General features: G+C 31.7%; 1 protein-coding gene across 1 annotated transcript; it reads left to right on the top strand.

Annotated features, from left to right (window-relative positions):
• Nucleotides 1–253: 253 nt before the first annotated feature.
• LOC132748329 (tyramine beta-hydroxylase-like) lies at nt 254–13,255 on the top strand. The gene is made up of 11 exons (XM_060737911.1): nt 254–315; nt 817–1,015; nt 1,973–2,105; nt 2,869–2,967; nt 3,922–4,104; nt 4,581–4,744; nt 6,305–6,548; nt 9,858–9,954; nt 10,231–10,376; nt 12,300–12,530; nt 13,008–13,255. Exons 1-11 carry the CDS (start codon nt 254–256, stop codon nt 13,253–13,255), a joined length of 1,806 nt encoding a protein of 601 aa, XP_060593894.1.
• Nucleotides 13,256–19,784: the final 6,529 nt, after the last annotated feature.

The raw sequence follows: 19,784 nt of genomic DNA on the forward strand, positions 1-19,784 counted from the left end.
TTATTATTATTATTTTCATTATAATCATTATTATTATCATTATTATTATTTCTTATCATCATCACCATCATCGTCATCACTTTCATCATCATCATTATTATTATGATCATCATCATCTTTGTTATTATTATTATGAAACCGGTAGCAAGGGGACTATATTTATAAATAAATAAAAAATAATAATGTCATTTGATATAATTATTTTGATAATGATTATCTTATCTTATGATAATGATAATTATTATTATTGTTAATGGTATACGATTATGATGATGATGCTGATAATTATGAAATTATTCTTAATGAGAACATCACGTACTTCTTAAATGAATCTCTAGTACTAATCTATTTAGTAACTTTAAACAAGAACACCGTATATTTTTGGTTCCAGGAAGCCCAAAACCTATGCTCGGCACATCGTCTCATTATAAGTTATATATCTGCAAAACAGTTTTTATATCTTTTTATGTTCAAAACATACAGAGCGGACAAGAAATTTTGAAATTGATACAAAATGACCAATTGTGACCATGACTTTGACTTTTGACCTGCTCATTGTTTCATAATTGTTTCCTGCCGAGTACCTGTTTAGAAAAAACAGACGGTACACGAAAACAGACGGTCGGACGGATGACCAGGTGCATAACAGTATACGCCGAAATTTTTTCGGACGTATAAACCAATTCAGACGATGGCTCAAGATCATGCGTATTAAAAAAAGAACACTTTATTTGATTACATTTTTTTTTAGATAAATACGAGGAAACATTATGAAGCCTACACATGTGTTTAGAAAATATTTCGTTCCTTTCACAGATTACGTGATATCATCTGCGTGTTGCTGTTAGTAACGTATTGCCATGGTTACCGGTTTTTCCAGGACAAAATACCGAATGGTGCTATTGTTCCCCATCCTTGTAGAGAAGGTGATGTCTGGAACGGTGTTGGACATGAGAATGAACAGGGTGGAGGTGTGAGAAATGTATTTGGTCTAGATTTTCATGCAAACGGGAAGGTAGTTATTTGAGTCATACATGCAGTGCTTTTATACAGCTATATCTGATGCTTGCTATTAGATCAATCGGTTTAATTAAAAAAAAGAGTAATTCCAAACTGCTTGTATGAAAGAAATACATTGTCGTATTTTTTATATTTGTGCGAATGCCGCGTGCACGAAATCATTGCTAATCAGATGAAGCAGTGGCATACTTTTTTTTCGAATTTTTTTATTTTGTTCACGCGCCACTTTTCACGTGTAACAGTCTATGTAAACAATCTATGTAATACTCTTTTGCGAATCAACAACAATATTATGGAGACAACATAGATACCCTTTTCAAATTTTATAAATCGATTTCATAAGATATAGCTCTTTATACACTTAAATCTTATCTCTTGTTTCTAAATGCTCGAAAAATTATTGATATTGATAAAATTTCTTTACAAAGATGAAAACTTGGTAAATGACGCCCAAAAGTATATTCCTGTTATTTATTAGTAAAAGATTTCCCTATCAATCTGATTAAAAATGATGCTAAGTACTGTTTGGTTCTGCTATATAATTTAACGAATGAACAGTCTACAATATATGATTGGATCGTCATTACGTTGAGATTGGTTGTATATCAAATTTCTTTTCACTTTTCGTTATATTGTACACGGAAAATTTTAATGTTGTTATCAATTATCAATAGTTATCAAGAAATAGAATTAAAATCGCGATATATAGAAAAAAAATCGCTTCTCTTCATATCAAGACGAAAATGCATAATTATATTCCAGGGGTCATGTTTCGTTACCATATGTCATTGTAGTTTAAGAAATTGTGTAAATTGGTTAAACTAAAACAATCTTTCCCTTGTTTGCGACATTTTTGATCATATAATAACGAATATTAAAAGGTTCATGTCATAAGATGTTTTCGTCACAAAATTACATATGTAATTTTACTTCAGTGATAACTTTGTTTCAGAAATGGGATAGAACTCTGTGTTTGAAGGATAGCGATGGAGATGGACTGTCGAACGGACAGGAGCTAGGGGACCCTGATTGTGTTTGGGAGGTTGGGAAGGAACCTGCCAGAAAAACGGAACTTTCCCACCCAGGTAGAATAAGCACCAGAATCTTAAAAAATATCACTCATTTAGTTCAATGCCAAGTAAACAAACATTAGCACGGAACTGATAACTTCTGTATATGGCAGCAGCAGAATTATAGTGCGAATGACCGTAGAAATGATTTCATGATGTAACATGCACTGTCCGAAATCGGACAAGGGCCACCCGATTTTCAATTCAACGCTCTACTGCTAAATTGTTCGTTGTGAACAGATGAGTCAAAGTTGGAGGAAATTAAATAGCAAGATACAAAAGTTGAGCAGTCACAGGCATAAAGCCTGGTAAACCTACATACACGTACCTCTGATATCTCAAAATTGAATTCTCTACGACTTTGAATCAAACAAACAAATATATTTATTTTGGGGAAAAAAAATTAAAAAAATTTTTTTTGGGGGGTTTTAAAAACAAAAGCATAACGATTTTCAAAATTCGAAAACCCCTTTAGAGCCCTTTTGGGCTTCTAAAGGGCAAAATTTGAAATGTCTTGTATATCTCTCTTTTTCATGCGAGGAAAGATAGGCACTATTCAAATCATTTGTCACAGGTATAACTTTAATGTCTCGAGGATCAGAATATAAAAGGGTACAGCAAGATAATTCTTTCAATCCTACTTGTGACACAGTGACACGATGACGGTCTTAACGCTCGGGTTTTAGTATTTGTAGTCCCACTAATATGTGTTGTCTATAATAGAACTGTCTTTGGTTGAAACGCTTAAGTGATAAACTATAATTGTCTTAATAATTAGGCATCTGTAACCCATGGAATAGTCCAGAATGTAAAGAAAAGACAACATTTGTCACATGTGGCTCAAACAGATTACAATGTCCAGCTATCCATGAGGAAGGTAAGTAGAACTTACTAGTAATTAAATTGTTGTTGAAAACGTCCACATATTTTTGATATTTTTATTACATATAATATAAAACATTTTTATATAAATTTTAAATCGAGGTTAAACATCATTCTGAAAAAAAGTCGGAACACATGATATAATGCATTTTTAGTTTTCAGTTTAGCTAATTTTATCCTTTACCTAGCTTGACTGAGATGCCAAACAGATTTTAATAAGTCACAATTTATATTGAAATAATTTTTTAAACTCTTGTGAAGTTAAGAGGGGTGGTGGAATAACACACATTTTATCCGGTTCCGTGTATCACATGGAAATACACGTCACGTACACTATTTGTCGCTTCAAATATCAATAAAAAAAAATAAAATAGAGTATTGCAGAATCCCTAAAGAAAGCCCAACATGGCAAAATTGTACTATGTTGCAGGCTCCTGTCCATGGACGGTACTGGAAAGTGCAAGTTACCGTCCACGTCCCCTAGCACCGGATTTAGCAGAATTCAACATTTAAACATGAAATGGTGAAATTTTAAATTTTGAAACATCCACAGATGTGTTCATACGGCGGTTATCACGGAACCTTAAATGTGTCACTGTAGTTCCATTCCGCTAATTTTGTATATCTGTCATAAATATCAATTCTTGTTTTAAGTGCTCACCGCTTTAATTCATCCCAAAATTTCTTTTTTTCTGGGTGACATAACTGACGCCTTTTAAAGACTTAAAGTGTGCTAAATGTATGCTATCGTTATTGCGCTTTTGCCCTACGCAGAATGCTCATGCGCGAAATGCAACATATGTTGCTATGGAAAAATCGTACTGTAAAAAGGTCTTAACATTTTTGAAACAACAGTTTTCATAATAATATATACCTGTACATCAATTTGTTACTTATTCATTACACATAATTACATGTATTATGGATGAAATAAATACAATTATTTTAGGTACCACAAATGTGACATTCCGACTTCCGGCGGAAACACCGGTAGACTCGCGGGAAACCATTTACAAGTGCATGGTATTTGATTACCCGCAAGATGGCGATTATCACATGATTGCTAACGAACCAGTTCTTGACAATCTTAATATAATGCACCATATTCTACTGATTGGATGTGATGGAACAGGTAAATACAAATATATTGAAACATTTTACATGAAGTTATGACTTGTTACAAGCATTTGGCAGTTCGGATCTCCAAGCTTTGTTTTTATTTGTCCCAAAGAACCTCCCGATTCCATTGATACTGACATCAGCAGGCGACAGCTGTTAAAAAGTTTTTCCGTATTTCAACTCAGTGCTTATAATTATCTTCCTACGGGATCATAGATTCCAGTTCCCTAAGTATTAAGACTTAATAAAGTTAGTGCTATGGGGCATTAAAGATATTGCATCTTTCTCATTATCACTCATTTATCATAACGAATCAACAGATCGCACCGTTTAAATTTTAAGATAAATAATGTCAGTACTCTTCAGGGGTATATGAACAATTCCTTCTGATTAAATACATACGACATACGATTAATTTAACCCTTTTACAAGGTATTTGTCCACATTTTTTGTAAGAAATAACTGAAATATTCTGTATAATTGAATCAGATACTGAACATCCGCCCGGGGTTCCTTATGATTGTGCAATGGAAGTGGACAAAAACTGTGTACAAATCATAGGAATATGGAGCTTTGGTATGCTCGGAGAGTGTGCACACAAGGATATGGGGTTCCGTATAGGAAGAAACGGTTATAAACGCGGAGTAATTCAGGTAAGTTTTCAATAAGTATTTGTTCAAATATACATGGTTACAGCAGTTAAGTTGAAACACAAAAGAGATGTACCTGTTATTTAAAAATTATTATTCAAATATAAAAGCTTTAAACCTCCTGAATAGTTTATTATAAAGTCGAAAGGGTAAGTCAGAAAAACACAGACAAACATAATTTAGCCTATTTCGTGCTCAAAATATTGAAATATCGAATATTTTCCGGTTGTATTGACAGAAAATCATTGGAGAGGTCATCAGACCTCTCCATAATGTTCAGACTGATTGCTGGCGGCATCCATTTTTGCGTATCTGATTGCAGTGAATGAATCTCATTTTAAGCCTAAAATCATTACGAGCATTTTACAAAAATTGTTTTGCGCATGCCCCGTTTCAAAACACGGCTCAACTTAAACGAAAAATTAACATCGAAGTGAACAAATCGGTACATAGAAAAATCGGAAAATATCATTTACGTTACTTAACACTACGTGCATGGATGCTTCATTCCGTAACTGTATAAATCGATTACAGTATTGTTTTCTGAATAACGTTTTACTATTTCATGGTCTGATAAATAGTTACAGTGAACATTGTACTTACAATATCACCAGGCACTATCTATGCCGCCTCCGTGGTCGAGGGGTTAGAGTCGATGACTTATAATCCAGTAAATCTCTGGCGTGAGTTCGATCCCCGGGAGATGCTTTTTTGTTAGTTCAGCGCGGAGGAAGGTTGTCTAGTACTGGTGAAACTCTCCAGGAACGATGGTTAGGAAACTACCCGCCTATATGACTAAAATACTGTTGGAAAAAGGCGCACAATGAAACAAACAAACATTATATGACCGATTGAACCGTGTATTGAACCGGTATATCTAAATAACGCAAAGGGAGATTTTTTGGCGCAAATGGCACAAATGTTATCTCAAGTTTGATTTTCTTCTAATATTGTGGTTGGAGGCATGCAGCTTTATATACTGTTTACAGTATAACAGTATATAACAGTATTTACTGTTTATTCCAATCAAATGATATCAACATTTTTTATGTAAACTTGTTTGATTAACATACTTTATACTCGTTTTGGAAAATGTAGAGGAAATGCTTCCTTATATTTAACAAAACAGTGACAGAAAATTTGCTTATTGAACTTTACAAGAAACTTTTATTTTGAAAATACTTTTAATATATATATAATTTTTCTACAAAGGGAACTGAATTTAAAATACAAATATAAATGATATATATCATTTAATTTACATTAAGTAATTTTACATTTTTTTGTAGAAAAAGTATCCCTAATGCGCCAAGAAAAAAGTCCATTTCTCCGGCATATAATCTTTTAAAACATTAAAAAAGATGAAATGTAAAACAAACTTTCATTGCAATATAATTTATATAATGAATTCTATTTTGTTTAATAATTGTAATTTATAAACATTCATTGTGTCTGTTATGCAAAAATATCCCCAAATATTTTCGAATTAAACAAATTTTCCACAGCAGCAAAAAGACCTCTCGCATGCTTCTTTTTAAAGAAGCAAACTTGTTCTATTTATAGCTTCACTGGAATAACCCGGAACGACGCTCCGACTACACGGACAGTTCCGGTATGATTGTACATCTAACGAAGAAATTACGACCGCACGACGCTGGAATATTTGTCGTAGGGCAAGATCATATCGTAATACCACCAGGGGAGGAACTCGTAAAATTTAATGGGGTCTGCTCATCTGAATGTACAAATTCACTTATCAAGAATGAGGTCAAAGTTCCGGTGGCTTTCAACCATATGCATGGTCTAGGTATGATATTTTTCAAAACATAAAGCCATCTTTAAAACATCTAGAACATACATAATGCTAAATTTATGAGGCATAAAAAGGTGTGTGAAAGTGCTTTCATTTTTATTTATTTCAAAATCTTCTCTTTTTTTGTATTCTAAGATAGTTTCAAACAAATTACTAAATGGTCCATTACCTGACCTGTCTTCCTCTTCTATTGCTTTTGGCAAATAGTACATTCATTTTCATTAATTGTTTTGTATGGAAGTCAAAACACCCTTTTGTTTATATTTCTGTCGCAGGGTCAAGTATACATTGTCCGTCTTGTCAAGTGCTGTATATTTTTAGTCTGTTCGTGACCATGCTTGTCTCTGTATATTTATATGTTAATTTCCATGTCCCTTATTGTTTTCCGTAGTTATTTCTTTAATTCATATAGCATAGCTCATATCTCATATCCAATAGCCGTTACCTATACATAATAGTACTTTATAACCTTTTCAATATCTTCGATTAACTTTTCTCGCTAATATTTCAATTTCCCCGCTAATCTGCACAACGCTTGCGCACTTGAATTGAGAAATTGTTGGCGCAGGTCACGGTTTTGTTGTAGGGAAGAATAAATATTTTGAGTAGCGCATACTTGTCTTTTTACAGACCCCTCTACACCAGGTCCAGAACTCACAGCAGAGTCAACGATCCCTTTGTTTCGTTTGAGCTGCGACATTTCACTACTTTATGACACAATATTTACATTCCGTTATAATTTCTTCAGGTGATAAGCATCTAACATGCTCTAAAACCATTATTTAATGTAAGACTCTTGTTTGTCAGTTCTAAAGAAGGGAAAAATATTGAGCATTTAACTTAACCACATGTAAAAGTACCGGTAAAAGGCCATTGTACTGTTAGCTTACAAAACACGGGTACATCTTTAAGAAACAAGATACTAAGAAACATTTCTACTGCTGACAAAATTATACAAAAATAAATTCAACGTCTCTATAATTAAAGATGTACTATGCTCATCATGATGAAAAATATTTTAATCACGGAAATTTATTGAAATCTTTGAAATTCTTACAGAAAATGTCTTTATTTGCATAAAAATGAATAAGCTATGTATTGGAAGCTGTTTTCCCTTTTAAAAGTCAACTAAAATTGGCCCTTTCTTAAATGAACTGCCAAATTTTGTTCTAATGGCACTATAAAGAACTTTTTACGACGCGGTCCGTTGCTATGAAAAATCGACCAGAAGTAGTATTTCCCCGAACAAGCGCAATCTGCGCAGGGGAAAACCAAAAAAAAAAAAAAAAAATAAAAAATAAAAAAAAAATAAAAAAAAAAAAAAAAAACATAGAAAAAAAAGTTCATAGATAATTCCGAGTTAGTTTAAGGTAAAAGGTAGAAAATTATATAAAATAGCTTTAAACAAAAATAGAAAAGATTCCTTTATAGCTTTGTTGCCAAGATTTCCATAAAAAGCATGTACAATGAAATTGTGTAAGAATTGCCCCTGACGGTGTGCCCGCTTATGGTCACGGACCTGGCAGTGAGTTTTTTTTAAGATAATGTGGAGTTATATCTTTTGTTTAAATGGAGATAACTCACTTGTTAAAAGATATAAGATTTTTTTTAACATATGTAATCGAGGTTAATAAACATTCTTAAAATAGTCTGAACAGGCCCGGTGATAATGCATGTTTAGTGTTAAGTTTACCTGATATATCCTTTATTTGCCTGTGATGCAAAACAGATAATTTTAAAGTCACATAAATATATTTTACAAAGATTTTTTTCAAAATCTTCAAGGAAAGCGAAATAACACTCATTTTATCCGGTTCCTCTTAACACATGTTCACATTTTTTGATGCAAGCTACACTAATTGTCACTTCACAAAACAATAAACATTGATGAGATTGGTATATATAAAAGTTGCTTAAATTACGATTTTCATAATTGTACGTGATTGACTATGTCATTGTTTTAAAACGTCCCGTTGAATGTCTAGCTGGAAACAAACAATCACGGTCGCGTGTCAATCTGTTTGACACTTACCGTCCGGTCAATCCAAAGGAAGTGTACAATATATTATGTAATACAGGGGTAATAAAATTTATTCTTTAACACCCTGCTGTTTAAATTTAAATTACGGATGAAAAAGACGTCTAATGATACCTTAAACAGACGTCTTTTGGATGCGCCTTTTGACCATTGGATTATTAGTCCTGTATATTTATTATATATATTATAGATATCAATTGACGTTTTAAGTACTTACTGCTTTAAGTCATCCCAAAAATACTGTTTTCTAGTTGATATGACATGGAATCACGACTATTGGAGTCTTAAAGTATCATGCACTGTTGTCAAAATTATTGCGCTTTTGCCCTACGCAGAATGCGCATGCGCGAAATTCAACATTGGTTGCTATGGAAAAATCGTATTGTAATAAGGTCTATATATTCATGTTCATTGTGTCTACTCATACTGTGTAGATTTTAAACATAACATATATGCTTTGTATTAAGTCAAAACCTATTTATTTTATATTTATAAAGAGACTGTGTATCAATAATCATTATTATATGATCTAAATATAGCTGCAATCTCATTGGTCCAAACCGTAGTCAACAGATCTTTTTATAAACTCATATTCACTGGGTGTAGTATCATATTCACTGGCTGAATTGGATTTTCCCAGTCTAAAAATAGATTGAGACTCATATTCAATGATCATACAACGTAGACTGTTAATTACACAGTTAATTAAAAGAAATAAGTGTCGCTTTTTGTTCTTTATGGCATATTTCTCAATTAAAGTATCATTACTTGACTATTATACTTAAAGGCTACACCGCAATGATGAGTATAAACTTGAATTATTTTTGTATGCGCAGCGTTCGCGTACTAGTCGTTGCACGCCTAACACGTGCGTCCTTTTTCCCGCGCTTCAACGAGGTAAAATTTGTACATGTATATAATGTTGTACATTTGTGATTTTTTAAAAATTTCTTAGCATATTCATATAATAAAACAATTATTGACTAGTGAGCCATTGAATATGATGTGATATTCACCGGCAGAAAGTCATATTGACCTCGGCTATCGCCTCGGTCAATATGTCATCTGCCGGTAAATATCACATCATATTCAATGGCTCACTAGTCAATAATTGTTTAATATTACCTAATATCAATTTTGAGCATAGTTTATCGTTTTATAAAGAAACAGTTTTAATCATTGTGAATGTATAAAAAGTTAACTCAATATATAACAATGTTTAAATGTTATTTACATTGGCATTTTTGCTTTTTGTATACTTTAAGGTGTATCTCAAAAGGTAGAACTTATACGTGAAGGTAGGAAAATACAAGATATTACATATGATCCTAAATATGACTACAACACTCCTGAATTACATATGTGAGTATTCCAAATGTAATTGTTTATCTCCCACATCCACCTAGGGAATCGACGATAGATTATGTTCCATGATAGTTTAGGATAATTTTTGTAAATCATAGTTTTTTACGTTTTGGTCATCTTTTATTTGCAAGATCTTTGGCTGTAGAGGCAAATTGTTGGTAATTTTTTTCTTGTAAGGCACTTAATTTTAACATTTTGTAATAGATCAAAAGTATGAAAATGATAATCCGAGGATGAATTCAGAAGATTAAAAATGTATTATAATGTTAACAGATACGAAACACCATTAATCCTGAAGCCTGGCGATGAGCTAAAGACGGAATGTAACTTTAACTCTATGTCGAGAACAACAACAACATTTTGGGGCGATGGTACTTACGACGAAATGTGCTACGGGTTTATAACCTATTACCCTAAAGGTAGGTGGATGTACATATGCATTCATGGGTTTTTCCTTATATACAACACAACTTTTTACTACCTGTAGCTGTAACAATTGTACGTTAACACTTTGTCCCCGTCTGCCACAGCAATAGTTTGCCTAGAACGTATTGCTTTGTGGGATATTGGCCATGTTTTTTCACCATTTAGGTTATGTTAAGTTATGTGTTTAGTTATCTCGCATTTTATCACGATTGCGGGTGTGTTGCGTTTTTCACGTTCTGTCAAAGAAAAATGGTGTAAAAGACACATTGAAACAACATCAACCAATGAATTGATATAGAATATAAAAGTCTATTACGAGGAGTAAAAACATTAAAGTTAAACATGCAGAAGTTTCTTGCTTGTGTTATTGTAAATTTGTAATTAAATGTCTGCAGAATCGCCACACATAATTATTAATTGAATCGTCAACCATAGTTTGACGTGACAAAACGAAACGGCGCGACAAAACTTGTAATGAACTTCATAAGCCAGAGAATAAATATAATTCAGGCCCTTTTACCTTACAAATTTGTATTGGCTTAATACGTCCTGTCAAGTTTTCTCATCCGTATCGTGGCTGGAGTGAATAAAATAACCTAAAATGATGAAATACGAGTATAAAGCCATATATTTTTTTTTATTTTATGCTTTTCAGTGGATTACTGATTTATCCGTGAAAATTATATTTGATAATTTCACAGTGAAAATTATCAAAATATAATTTCACTTTTTTCAATGACGAAACTACTTTTTTAAGATTTTCCCCATGTGGTACCTCAATTTTATTTGTACGGACAATTCTGACAATGTCAGGCTGTTAAAAGAAATAGCTAAGCTGAAATAGATAAATAACTTAAATGTCAAAAGTAACGCAGAGGGAAAACTAACTTCTATTCCAATCACCAAATTTCGTCTCTAAATTTTTTTGTTTCGTTTTTACAGTCTGAAAAATACATTCCTTCCCCATGCAAAACTGCTCTTGATGACATTTGGGCATATTTAAGTATCCTACGAGCAATAACTGCCGTATGCTTTATGAAAAATTGAAAAGCATTGACAGCCATCACTCCTAAAATAAGTAAAACAACCCAACGTTCCTTCAGCAAGCTTCTAAGTTTTCCATTTTCCTAGCTCCTTTTCTGAATGTTTTCACTTCTGTCAACACCAATTTTTTGTCTGTTACAATCCCAAAATAAGTTTTCTTTCTTTAAAAAGGTGTATGACTAACAAATCTAAATTATATCCTTCTGAATCTTATACAATTATTTTCCTCCCATGAAATACACAACTTTAAAAAATGGCTGCCGTTTACATTTTAGAAAGCCAGGTATAATATAAATTCGCAGTAAGTAACAGAAATATGGATGGATGGTTGGAATTTTCTCCTGCAAGAATTGTTTGTTTTTATTATTAAAACAAGCGATCATTCATATTTTTTTAATAAAATGAATAAATATCACCGTCATTTAACCTTGATTGGCGGACTTATTTTCAGCTCAAGACTTCTTGTTTTAAATGAGAAATTCTGTCTAAATGGGGCTCTCAATGGGGGAAACAGATTTTAATATTAACGTAAAAATTGTGGAAATTTCGTTTTAACTTGTTTTAAAGCATAAAATAAAAAGAAAATTTGTCTGTTTGTTGTGTAAGATTTAATTTTATTTCATCTCGTGAACTTTAAAAACAGTATTCTCACTTGTGGCTACGCCACTCGTGAGAATACTGTTTTTAAAGCTCACTCGATGAAATAAAATTTCATCTTACACACAAACAAACAAATATCCTCTATGTCTTCTGGATGTAAGGCGTTTGTCTGTTTTAATGATATAGACGTAAGACATTTTCATAACTTTTGTCATTGGTTAAACATTATATTTCATTTATTATCTTTGCTTCCTGTGTATTTTTAATTGTAGAAAATATTCCTGATCCATCATGCACGGCATGGAAAGATGTCACACTTTGTGCGTTCAATATCAGCGACGTTATACATGGCTGTCATTTTAATGACCTACACGATATAAGCAAGCCAAGCATGAAAGCAACGTATGACCTCGTGATGGAAAATTGTTCACCGCATATCGGATGCAGGAAAGAATGTCTGCCTGTGGCTAGAAGACTTAAACAGTCTTCCTGCTATAGAAAAGGTAGGTGTCCCTTAATACGATGGACATTTTTGTATTGGAATTTGATCTGAAACTTTTCTGAAATTCAAAAAGTTTCCATATTTTCAGAATTTTTATGTAAAACCAAAAACAAATGAAATATAAATCTACTAAACAAATAAAATAGATATTTATATTATATTACAATCTATATTCCAAATTACGTTGCTAAAGTAATGCATGTGTAGCGATTTTCAAAAGAAAAAATGAAAAATAAATAAGGTTTTTAAATTCTTTCAAGCAGGGATTACAATGCAGTTTGACTACCATCATTAACATGACTTGTTTGTTTCCTGACATCCGTTTTCTGCCTTGTTTAAATCATCTGTCTATTGAAAAAGACATGAACATAAAACACTTTTATTCAAGACTTTGAAAATGAACACGTTTCTTTCACTTTAATGACTTTGAAAGTAATTTAGATATATATGTGATATCAAATGTTCATTGCGTTTTTAGGCACAGTTGACGACTGGGCTCGATTAAATATTGAAAAGGAATCACCAGATGTGCTCGCTATTATGAAATTTTATGCTGCACTCGATTCTTGTGATAAAGAACTTATTCTTGAAGAAAATGCGCCGGAGGAATGTCCTACAGTGATAAAGATTGAATCTGAAAATGTCAACGGGTCAAAGCGATTACTTCCAAACATTGCACTATTTATTTTAGCTGTGTGTGTCTTACAATGGTTAAAACGTTTATAAAATGTTATTAATATCCACACTTTGATTACTTAACTGAGTGTTACATAAATTTTTACAAATGTAATACATTTTACGTACATCTCCACCAACTTTATATAAATCAGCTTTACACTTCGTCATTCATCAACATAATTTGTTTTATTCACATTTACATACATGTATATATGAATACTACACGAGCAAAGGTTCCACATAGGTTCTAAACCTCACAAAAGTTCAAGTTATTAGTTACAGTCCTAATTTGCATGGGTTTCAATGGCAAATATCATTTTATAAGCGGAAGTTATAAACAACATAAGACAATATCCCTTTCCAGCCTTTATTCGGGTTGTTCATTATGATATACATGTATTCTTTTAGAAGTTTTATAGATTTTCTGTAGATAGTTGTAGATTATGTATTTTATGTATAGTGTAATCTTGAAATAAAAGATAAAGCAAGTAATGTATTATCAGAATTACTTCAAAATTTTAGCAAAGTTGCTTCCAAACCTGTTTTTAATAAAGCAGAAAACTTATTTTACTATCTAGTGTCACTGGGATATCATTACGCTTATTCATAATGTGGAAAAGATACCTAAACATAATTAGATCGTGAAAATACAGTTTCATTATAGAGATGTAACGTAGAATGAGAGGGAATGTGATGAATTTCAATTTGACAATATCCGTAGACAGTTTATTTTCAAAGCACATTCATTTGATCAGAAAACCACTGAAGACTGTTTGAAAGTTAGAACCCGCGAGCGTTCCTTTCGGGTTTGTGTTTCAAATTTTAACAAATACGGTGTCACCGGCACGTAGTTGGACGACAATAGCCGCGGATTGCATAATCCAGCGATCAGAATTTTGGTCCAAGAAAATGTAACCAACTTTCAGCATGTTGTGCATGATGTACAAATGAAGCTGAAAGAAGATAGCGTAAAATATTGAACGGTATACGTATTATCCGAAATATGTAGAAAAGAACAAAAAAGCACAACAGTTTGTTAATACAATACATTAAAAACCTGGACTACACCCACTATCTATTACAATATTGATGGAAAAAATAAATTACAAATATTGTGCTGAACGATTACTAGTATATCACTACGGATGATCACGTGACCAAAATCGTACAATGGGCTCATTAAATGGCGGCCTGGACGCTCAGTAAAAGCAGTAAAATTGAGGTAAGCATACAGTTAACGGTAAATCTATATGTAAAACTAGGCCACAGTGTATATTATACATGTAGTACGTTATATTATATTGTACATATGTTTGTCTGTCATGAGATTTTAATAAATATGAATAGAACTTACATATTCAGATGTTGTCTTTGGTGTTGAACTTGCAACAAGATGTATCGTGTATGTTCCGTTAACAGGTGCGAGGAACACTCCAGAACTCGGTTTGTAAGCACCCCCAATATAATGTCAAAACCGAATCAAATACCACGACCGTGTGTTGTGGTGGATTCACCAGATCTTTAGATAGCTGTGCCATAAATGCTACCGTTTGATGGTCTGAAATAAGCATTCTACAGTATTATACCTTTTTACTCCTTAACAAAATTATTAAAATTCCAAAGCACATTTTACATAAGCATTCAACAATTATAAACGTTTCAAAATATTAAATCGACAGTTTACACAGCTTTTAAAGAATTTGACATTTAAACAAAAGGTGTAATTTTGAATTAAGAAACATACAACAGTTATCAAGAAACCTTCAATGTGACACATCCATGCTATTTTATTAAAATCGGCGCATAGTTCGAACGAAAAGGAATGCGTGTCCTCTAAACAATCAAAGCAAGGAAAGCAATGAGAAAACACATTGCTCGTTTCAATATGAATTTCTTGTCTGTTCTTGATATTTATTTTTATTTTACGACTTTCATCTATATGACATTTTTTTAGTCATTTATTTATGAATAAGAAAATAGCACAAAATTCAAGTATTTGTGAATCACATGTAGCAAAGTCTTTTGAAGTGTCAGGGTTGTTTTAATGTATCATTCTAATTGATACAGCCTCAAAATCTATAAAAAATACGAATTTTCATAATGACAGGTTTAGTGTATCAATATATTTAGGACATTATATTGCAAATAGTATTCAAGTACATGTAAACAAGATTCCGTTTACATTACATATCGACTCTTAAAATTTAGATTTGATTTTGTCTCATCACTGTTTGTTATGTTCGATTAATAATAATTTTGAGGTTTAAATACCGCTTTGTTTTAGTTTATCAATTTCTGTGGCCTGTGTAGCCACATCGCTCTTCAATTCAAGCAAAGTCTTGTCAATGTTCGTTGTAGAAATGCTGTAATTGGTTCTGATTCCATCTAACAAAAATTAAAAATAAGATTCATTCAAATAATTGGAATTAAGGAATTTTTATAGCAAAGCAATAAAGAATAAATATTTAGTAACAAATGTATAACGACTTTTTAAATTAGAACTTTATTCACCGGGGGAATTAATTTTTCAGTTTTTTTTTTAATTTAATTTATAAGGCATGTTTAAACAAAGGTTTCAATACAGCAGCACTTGGCTCAAAACAACTACATTTTGTAGTTGTGAAGGTGGAAAATATTAGAAATATTTTACAGGTGGTGGGAAAATATGCTTTGGCTTTAGTTTGGGTTCGAAATTAAAATATATTGACCTTCAAAGTAACAAAGCAATCGCGCCCTTCGCATCATCTTACCGACTTTAAATCCCTTATCGACTATTTACCTATACAAAAAAATCCTCAAAACATTACAAAGATTGGGAATTCCGAATTGAAATTGGATGCTTTTGTTAACATTATGGTTATGGCATAGCAAGAGTCAAAGTCATTGAAGTAGTTGCACTTTCTTTTAAACAAGTGAAATAAAAAGGCAAAAGCTTAAAACACAATTGTTATGTAAATACCATGACGCAAACGAATAAAAATGTTTGCTCAATTGAAAATATGTGTTTTTAATAGCTAAGACCACACGTTATAGTTATAAAAATTTGAGCATATGATTTATTTCATGTAATATTTCAAGATCTATTTTTCACTCTTTACATGAAATGATTGAAAGTCTAAAGACATATTTAATCTTTTAAACTACAGTATTCACTTCACACAGTACTCTGTTTATCTGTGTGTCAATATGAGAGCCTTTTTTTACAATTTTCTGCCAAAGCATGTTTGTATCGCATTATTGCAAAGTATGATTGCAGTTAAACATATTCCAGTTGTCTGATTCTCGATGGGATTTTCCTTGTCTTAACAAAACTTGGACTTGTAATTAGGTTTAAATAAAATTAACAGAAGTTATGCGTTTGTGGGTTCACACTAAAAGTAGCACATGAAATGAGTTTGTACTTACCCTGTTTAGTCTCCTTCAATTCCTTTATTTCTTTTGTCAGTTATGACACTTCAGTCTTCACTTCCAACAAAAGCTGCATCAAGGTATTCTCGTAGTCCAAACTTGAAACGCGACCAACAGGCTTGATATCATAAAGAGCGCCGAATGAATTATCATTCAGAGAAATGAGAAATAAAGCCCAAAGATTAAATCCTTGAACAATTCTTAATGAAAACATTATTTTTGGAACTGAATTCGTATATGTAAAAACAAAAGAAAATTTAATAATGTTTAACCTTTCCTTGCACACTCTTTGGTTATATAATGTTAACCTTGTCTTAAAATGAATATAAGATAGATATATACTTTAGTATGGAAGCGCCTTTATGTAATATTTCTTTTTTAACGTAAAGTATTGTAATGTTCAATGAAAATCTTGGGTTTTAGTATTTGTTTAGAGCTTGCTTCATAGTTAAGATTGTTAACTTAAACTGGTGATATTTTCAAAGACTAATGATTGTTGTATATTCACACATGCTGCCTATATACTTTTATATTTCCCGTATGTATAAATTATGTCAAACATTATAAAACATTCACTGTTGATAGGTACAATCTAAATAAATGTCAAACCTTGGACGTACTTAATGTTTACAGAACACTTTTGTCAGTATCGTATGTTATACTGGTTTCTCACGAGTATAGAATTTACTTTATAATAATCTTTATTAAGACGACTGAATATTTGCAAAATTCGCGGTTGCTATTGTTGCGTAAAAGTCTCACACCGCGAAAACGAGACATTTTGTATCGCGAAAGTTTCTTGGAATTCGACATATTAAAAGTTAGAAGTATTCAACTTTTCCTGCATACTTTGGTACGATTCAGATAATTTATTTGAATATTAAATAACGTTTTTTTTTGTTAAAGATCTAAAACATGCAAGTTAGTTTGCAAGAGGTTTTGTAGAGCGCAAGCACAACTGATAGTTTGTCAATTTCAATTTATCTAATTGGGTTACAATTAATAATTTGTGCAGATATTTTCTTTCATAACAACTAAATAGTATTAATCCTTTAATATTGTACATTCATTTAAAGTTTTCAGACTTGTGCCGTCCATGAACAACGCTCAATCGGAGCGAGCCTGCAACATTACAATTTTGTTGTTTTGGGCGATCTTTTGTTTTCTTTAATTGAATATGGAAGGAAATACCTTAAGAAGTTTTTAATCTGCGTCTTCTTTTGATGAAAATTGTCAGTAAAGACAATACACAAAGGAAGATATACTACTGTTGAAAGAATATTTTGAACTATTCATACAATTGCTTAAAAGAAAGGCAACTGATGATACTGATCTTCAGTCTAAATTCATTTATTATTTTTGAGTTTTAAAATATCTTGATCTAGATAAAACTGTAGAAATTGGATGTTAACATGAATACAAAAAGGAAGTTTTAAACATTTTTTAGGCTTATGACTTTGTTTAACGTGGTTAATATGTTGTTTTGTTCCTTTCATGAAATTTTTAACAGTTTTTTCCACCAAAATATTTACTTAAGAATCTTTTTGTAATCATAACGAAACGTATTTTTATTTAGGAGCTGCTTTTAATAAGGATTGTTTATATGCAATATAACCCTCAACTAAGGGCTCGTGTGGAAAACAAACGTTTATATCGTTGTCATACATCTTTATAACTAATAATATATTATATAATATAGATTAAATATTACATAAAATTACTTTGCGTGGCGAGGTATATATATTGGGCCAATCTCTACTTTTTAACTTTGATCGTATTTTACATTTCAATTGGGTAAATATGAAACAAATATATCAAAAGTATATCATTTAAATAAAACACAAGCATAGTATTTTGCGTATACAATATTTATCTATTTGCTTCACCAATGATTTGATATACAATAAGATATTATTTTGAAATGACCACCTTTGTAAAACAGTTTACAATACAATTATTCAAAACCAAACGTTTTGCAAACAAAAGCAAATGTCGCAAAGATACGAATTGTATATACATGTAAATGTTTAGACAATTATATCCGTAATGACCTTTTTCTAGTAGTTCGCTTCTTTCTTTAGCCATTGAACCAACATCGATCTTGTGTTCCAACAAAGTCTGCATGATTGCATTTTATACTTCCCGACGGGAGAGCATATAGTCTTCACCTTGTCCGTCCGTCATTCCGTTCGTCTGTCACACTCGTCTATCCGGGAAAGTATTAAAGAAATTGAATTTCAACTTCAAACAGTGACAGCGACCATTGAGAGAAATTTTAGTGCTTAAAATTTATAATGATACCTTGCTAACTTTCATTACATCTCTTCAGTTAAAAATACTTGTCCGGAGAATGACTTCTTAACAATTAATGGTATCACATTGAAACTACACATTATAAAGAGAACATACAGTGACAAAGGACCATAACTCTACCTTATTTTCTACCTTAAAGTTTTGAATTATCTACGTTTATGATACTTATAACTATAAAAATAATGCTTGTCCGGAGTATAACTTATACATCATTGAAACTTTCAGGGATTTGTGACAGGAAGTGCAATGTCAAAGAATGACTTGTATAACTCTTGTTACATTTTTGCTTAACATTTAAAACATTCATCCATTTACCGATGTTTTTCATATTTTAAAGAAACATACTTCCGAAGATCTTTTAACTTTGATCCTTTGGGTTAAGGGAATTCACATAATTTCAGAAATTTGTGGCAGGAAGTGCAGTGTCAAAGAATTATTACTCTACATTACTTACTTACACCAAATGTTAATGAACATTCATGTTGTCTTTTTATATGTTAAAAACAATAAAATACAGTTTTAATTAATTTCAAGATAATAACAAAATAATGATGCCAATTTCAATTTGTCATGTATCTACTCCTAGTTTCATTTATAAGTGATTGTTCCTGAAATGTATTAATACCAAAAGTGATATTTTGCAAGTTTTCAAACTAAATGTGTTTGCAAAAATAGATGGAGTACCTTAAGCTGTTATAAACTATGTAATCCTTTTGAGATATTTGTCTTGAAAAACAATCGACATGGAAGAAAAACTGTTTTTGAAAGATAGATGTGGACAATTGATACAGTTGCTGTAAAGAAAGACATGTGATGATACTCATCTTTGGTCTGAATTTATCTTTCAGATATGCTG

The sequence above is a fragment of the Ruditapes philippinarum genome, unplaced genomic scaffold (genome assembly GCF_026571515.1).
Source record: "Ruditapes philippinarum isolate M1 unplaced genomic scaffold, ASM2657151v2 ctg969_1_1_1_1, whole genome shotgun sequence".
NCBI lineage: Eukaryota > Metazoa > Mollusca > Bivalvia > Venerida > Veneridae > Ruditapes > Ruditapes philippinarum.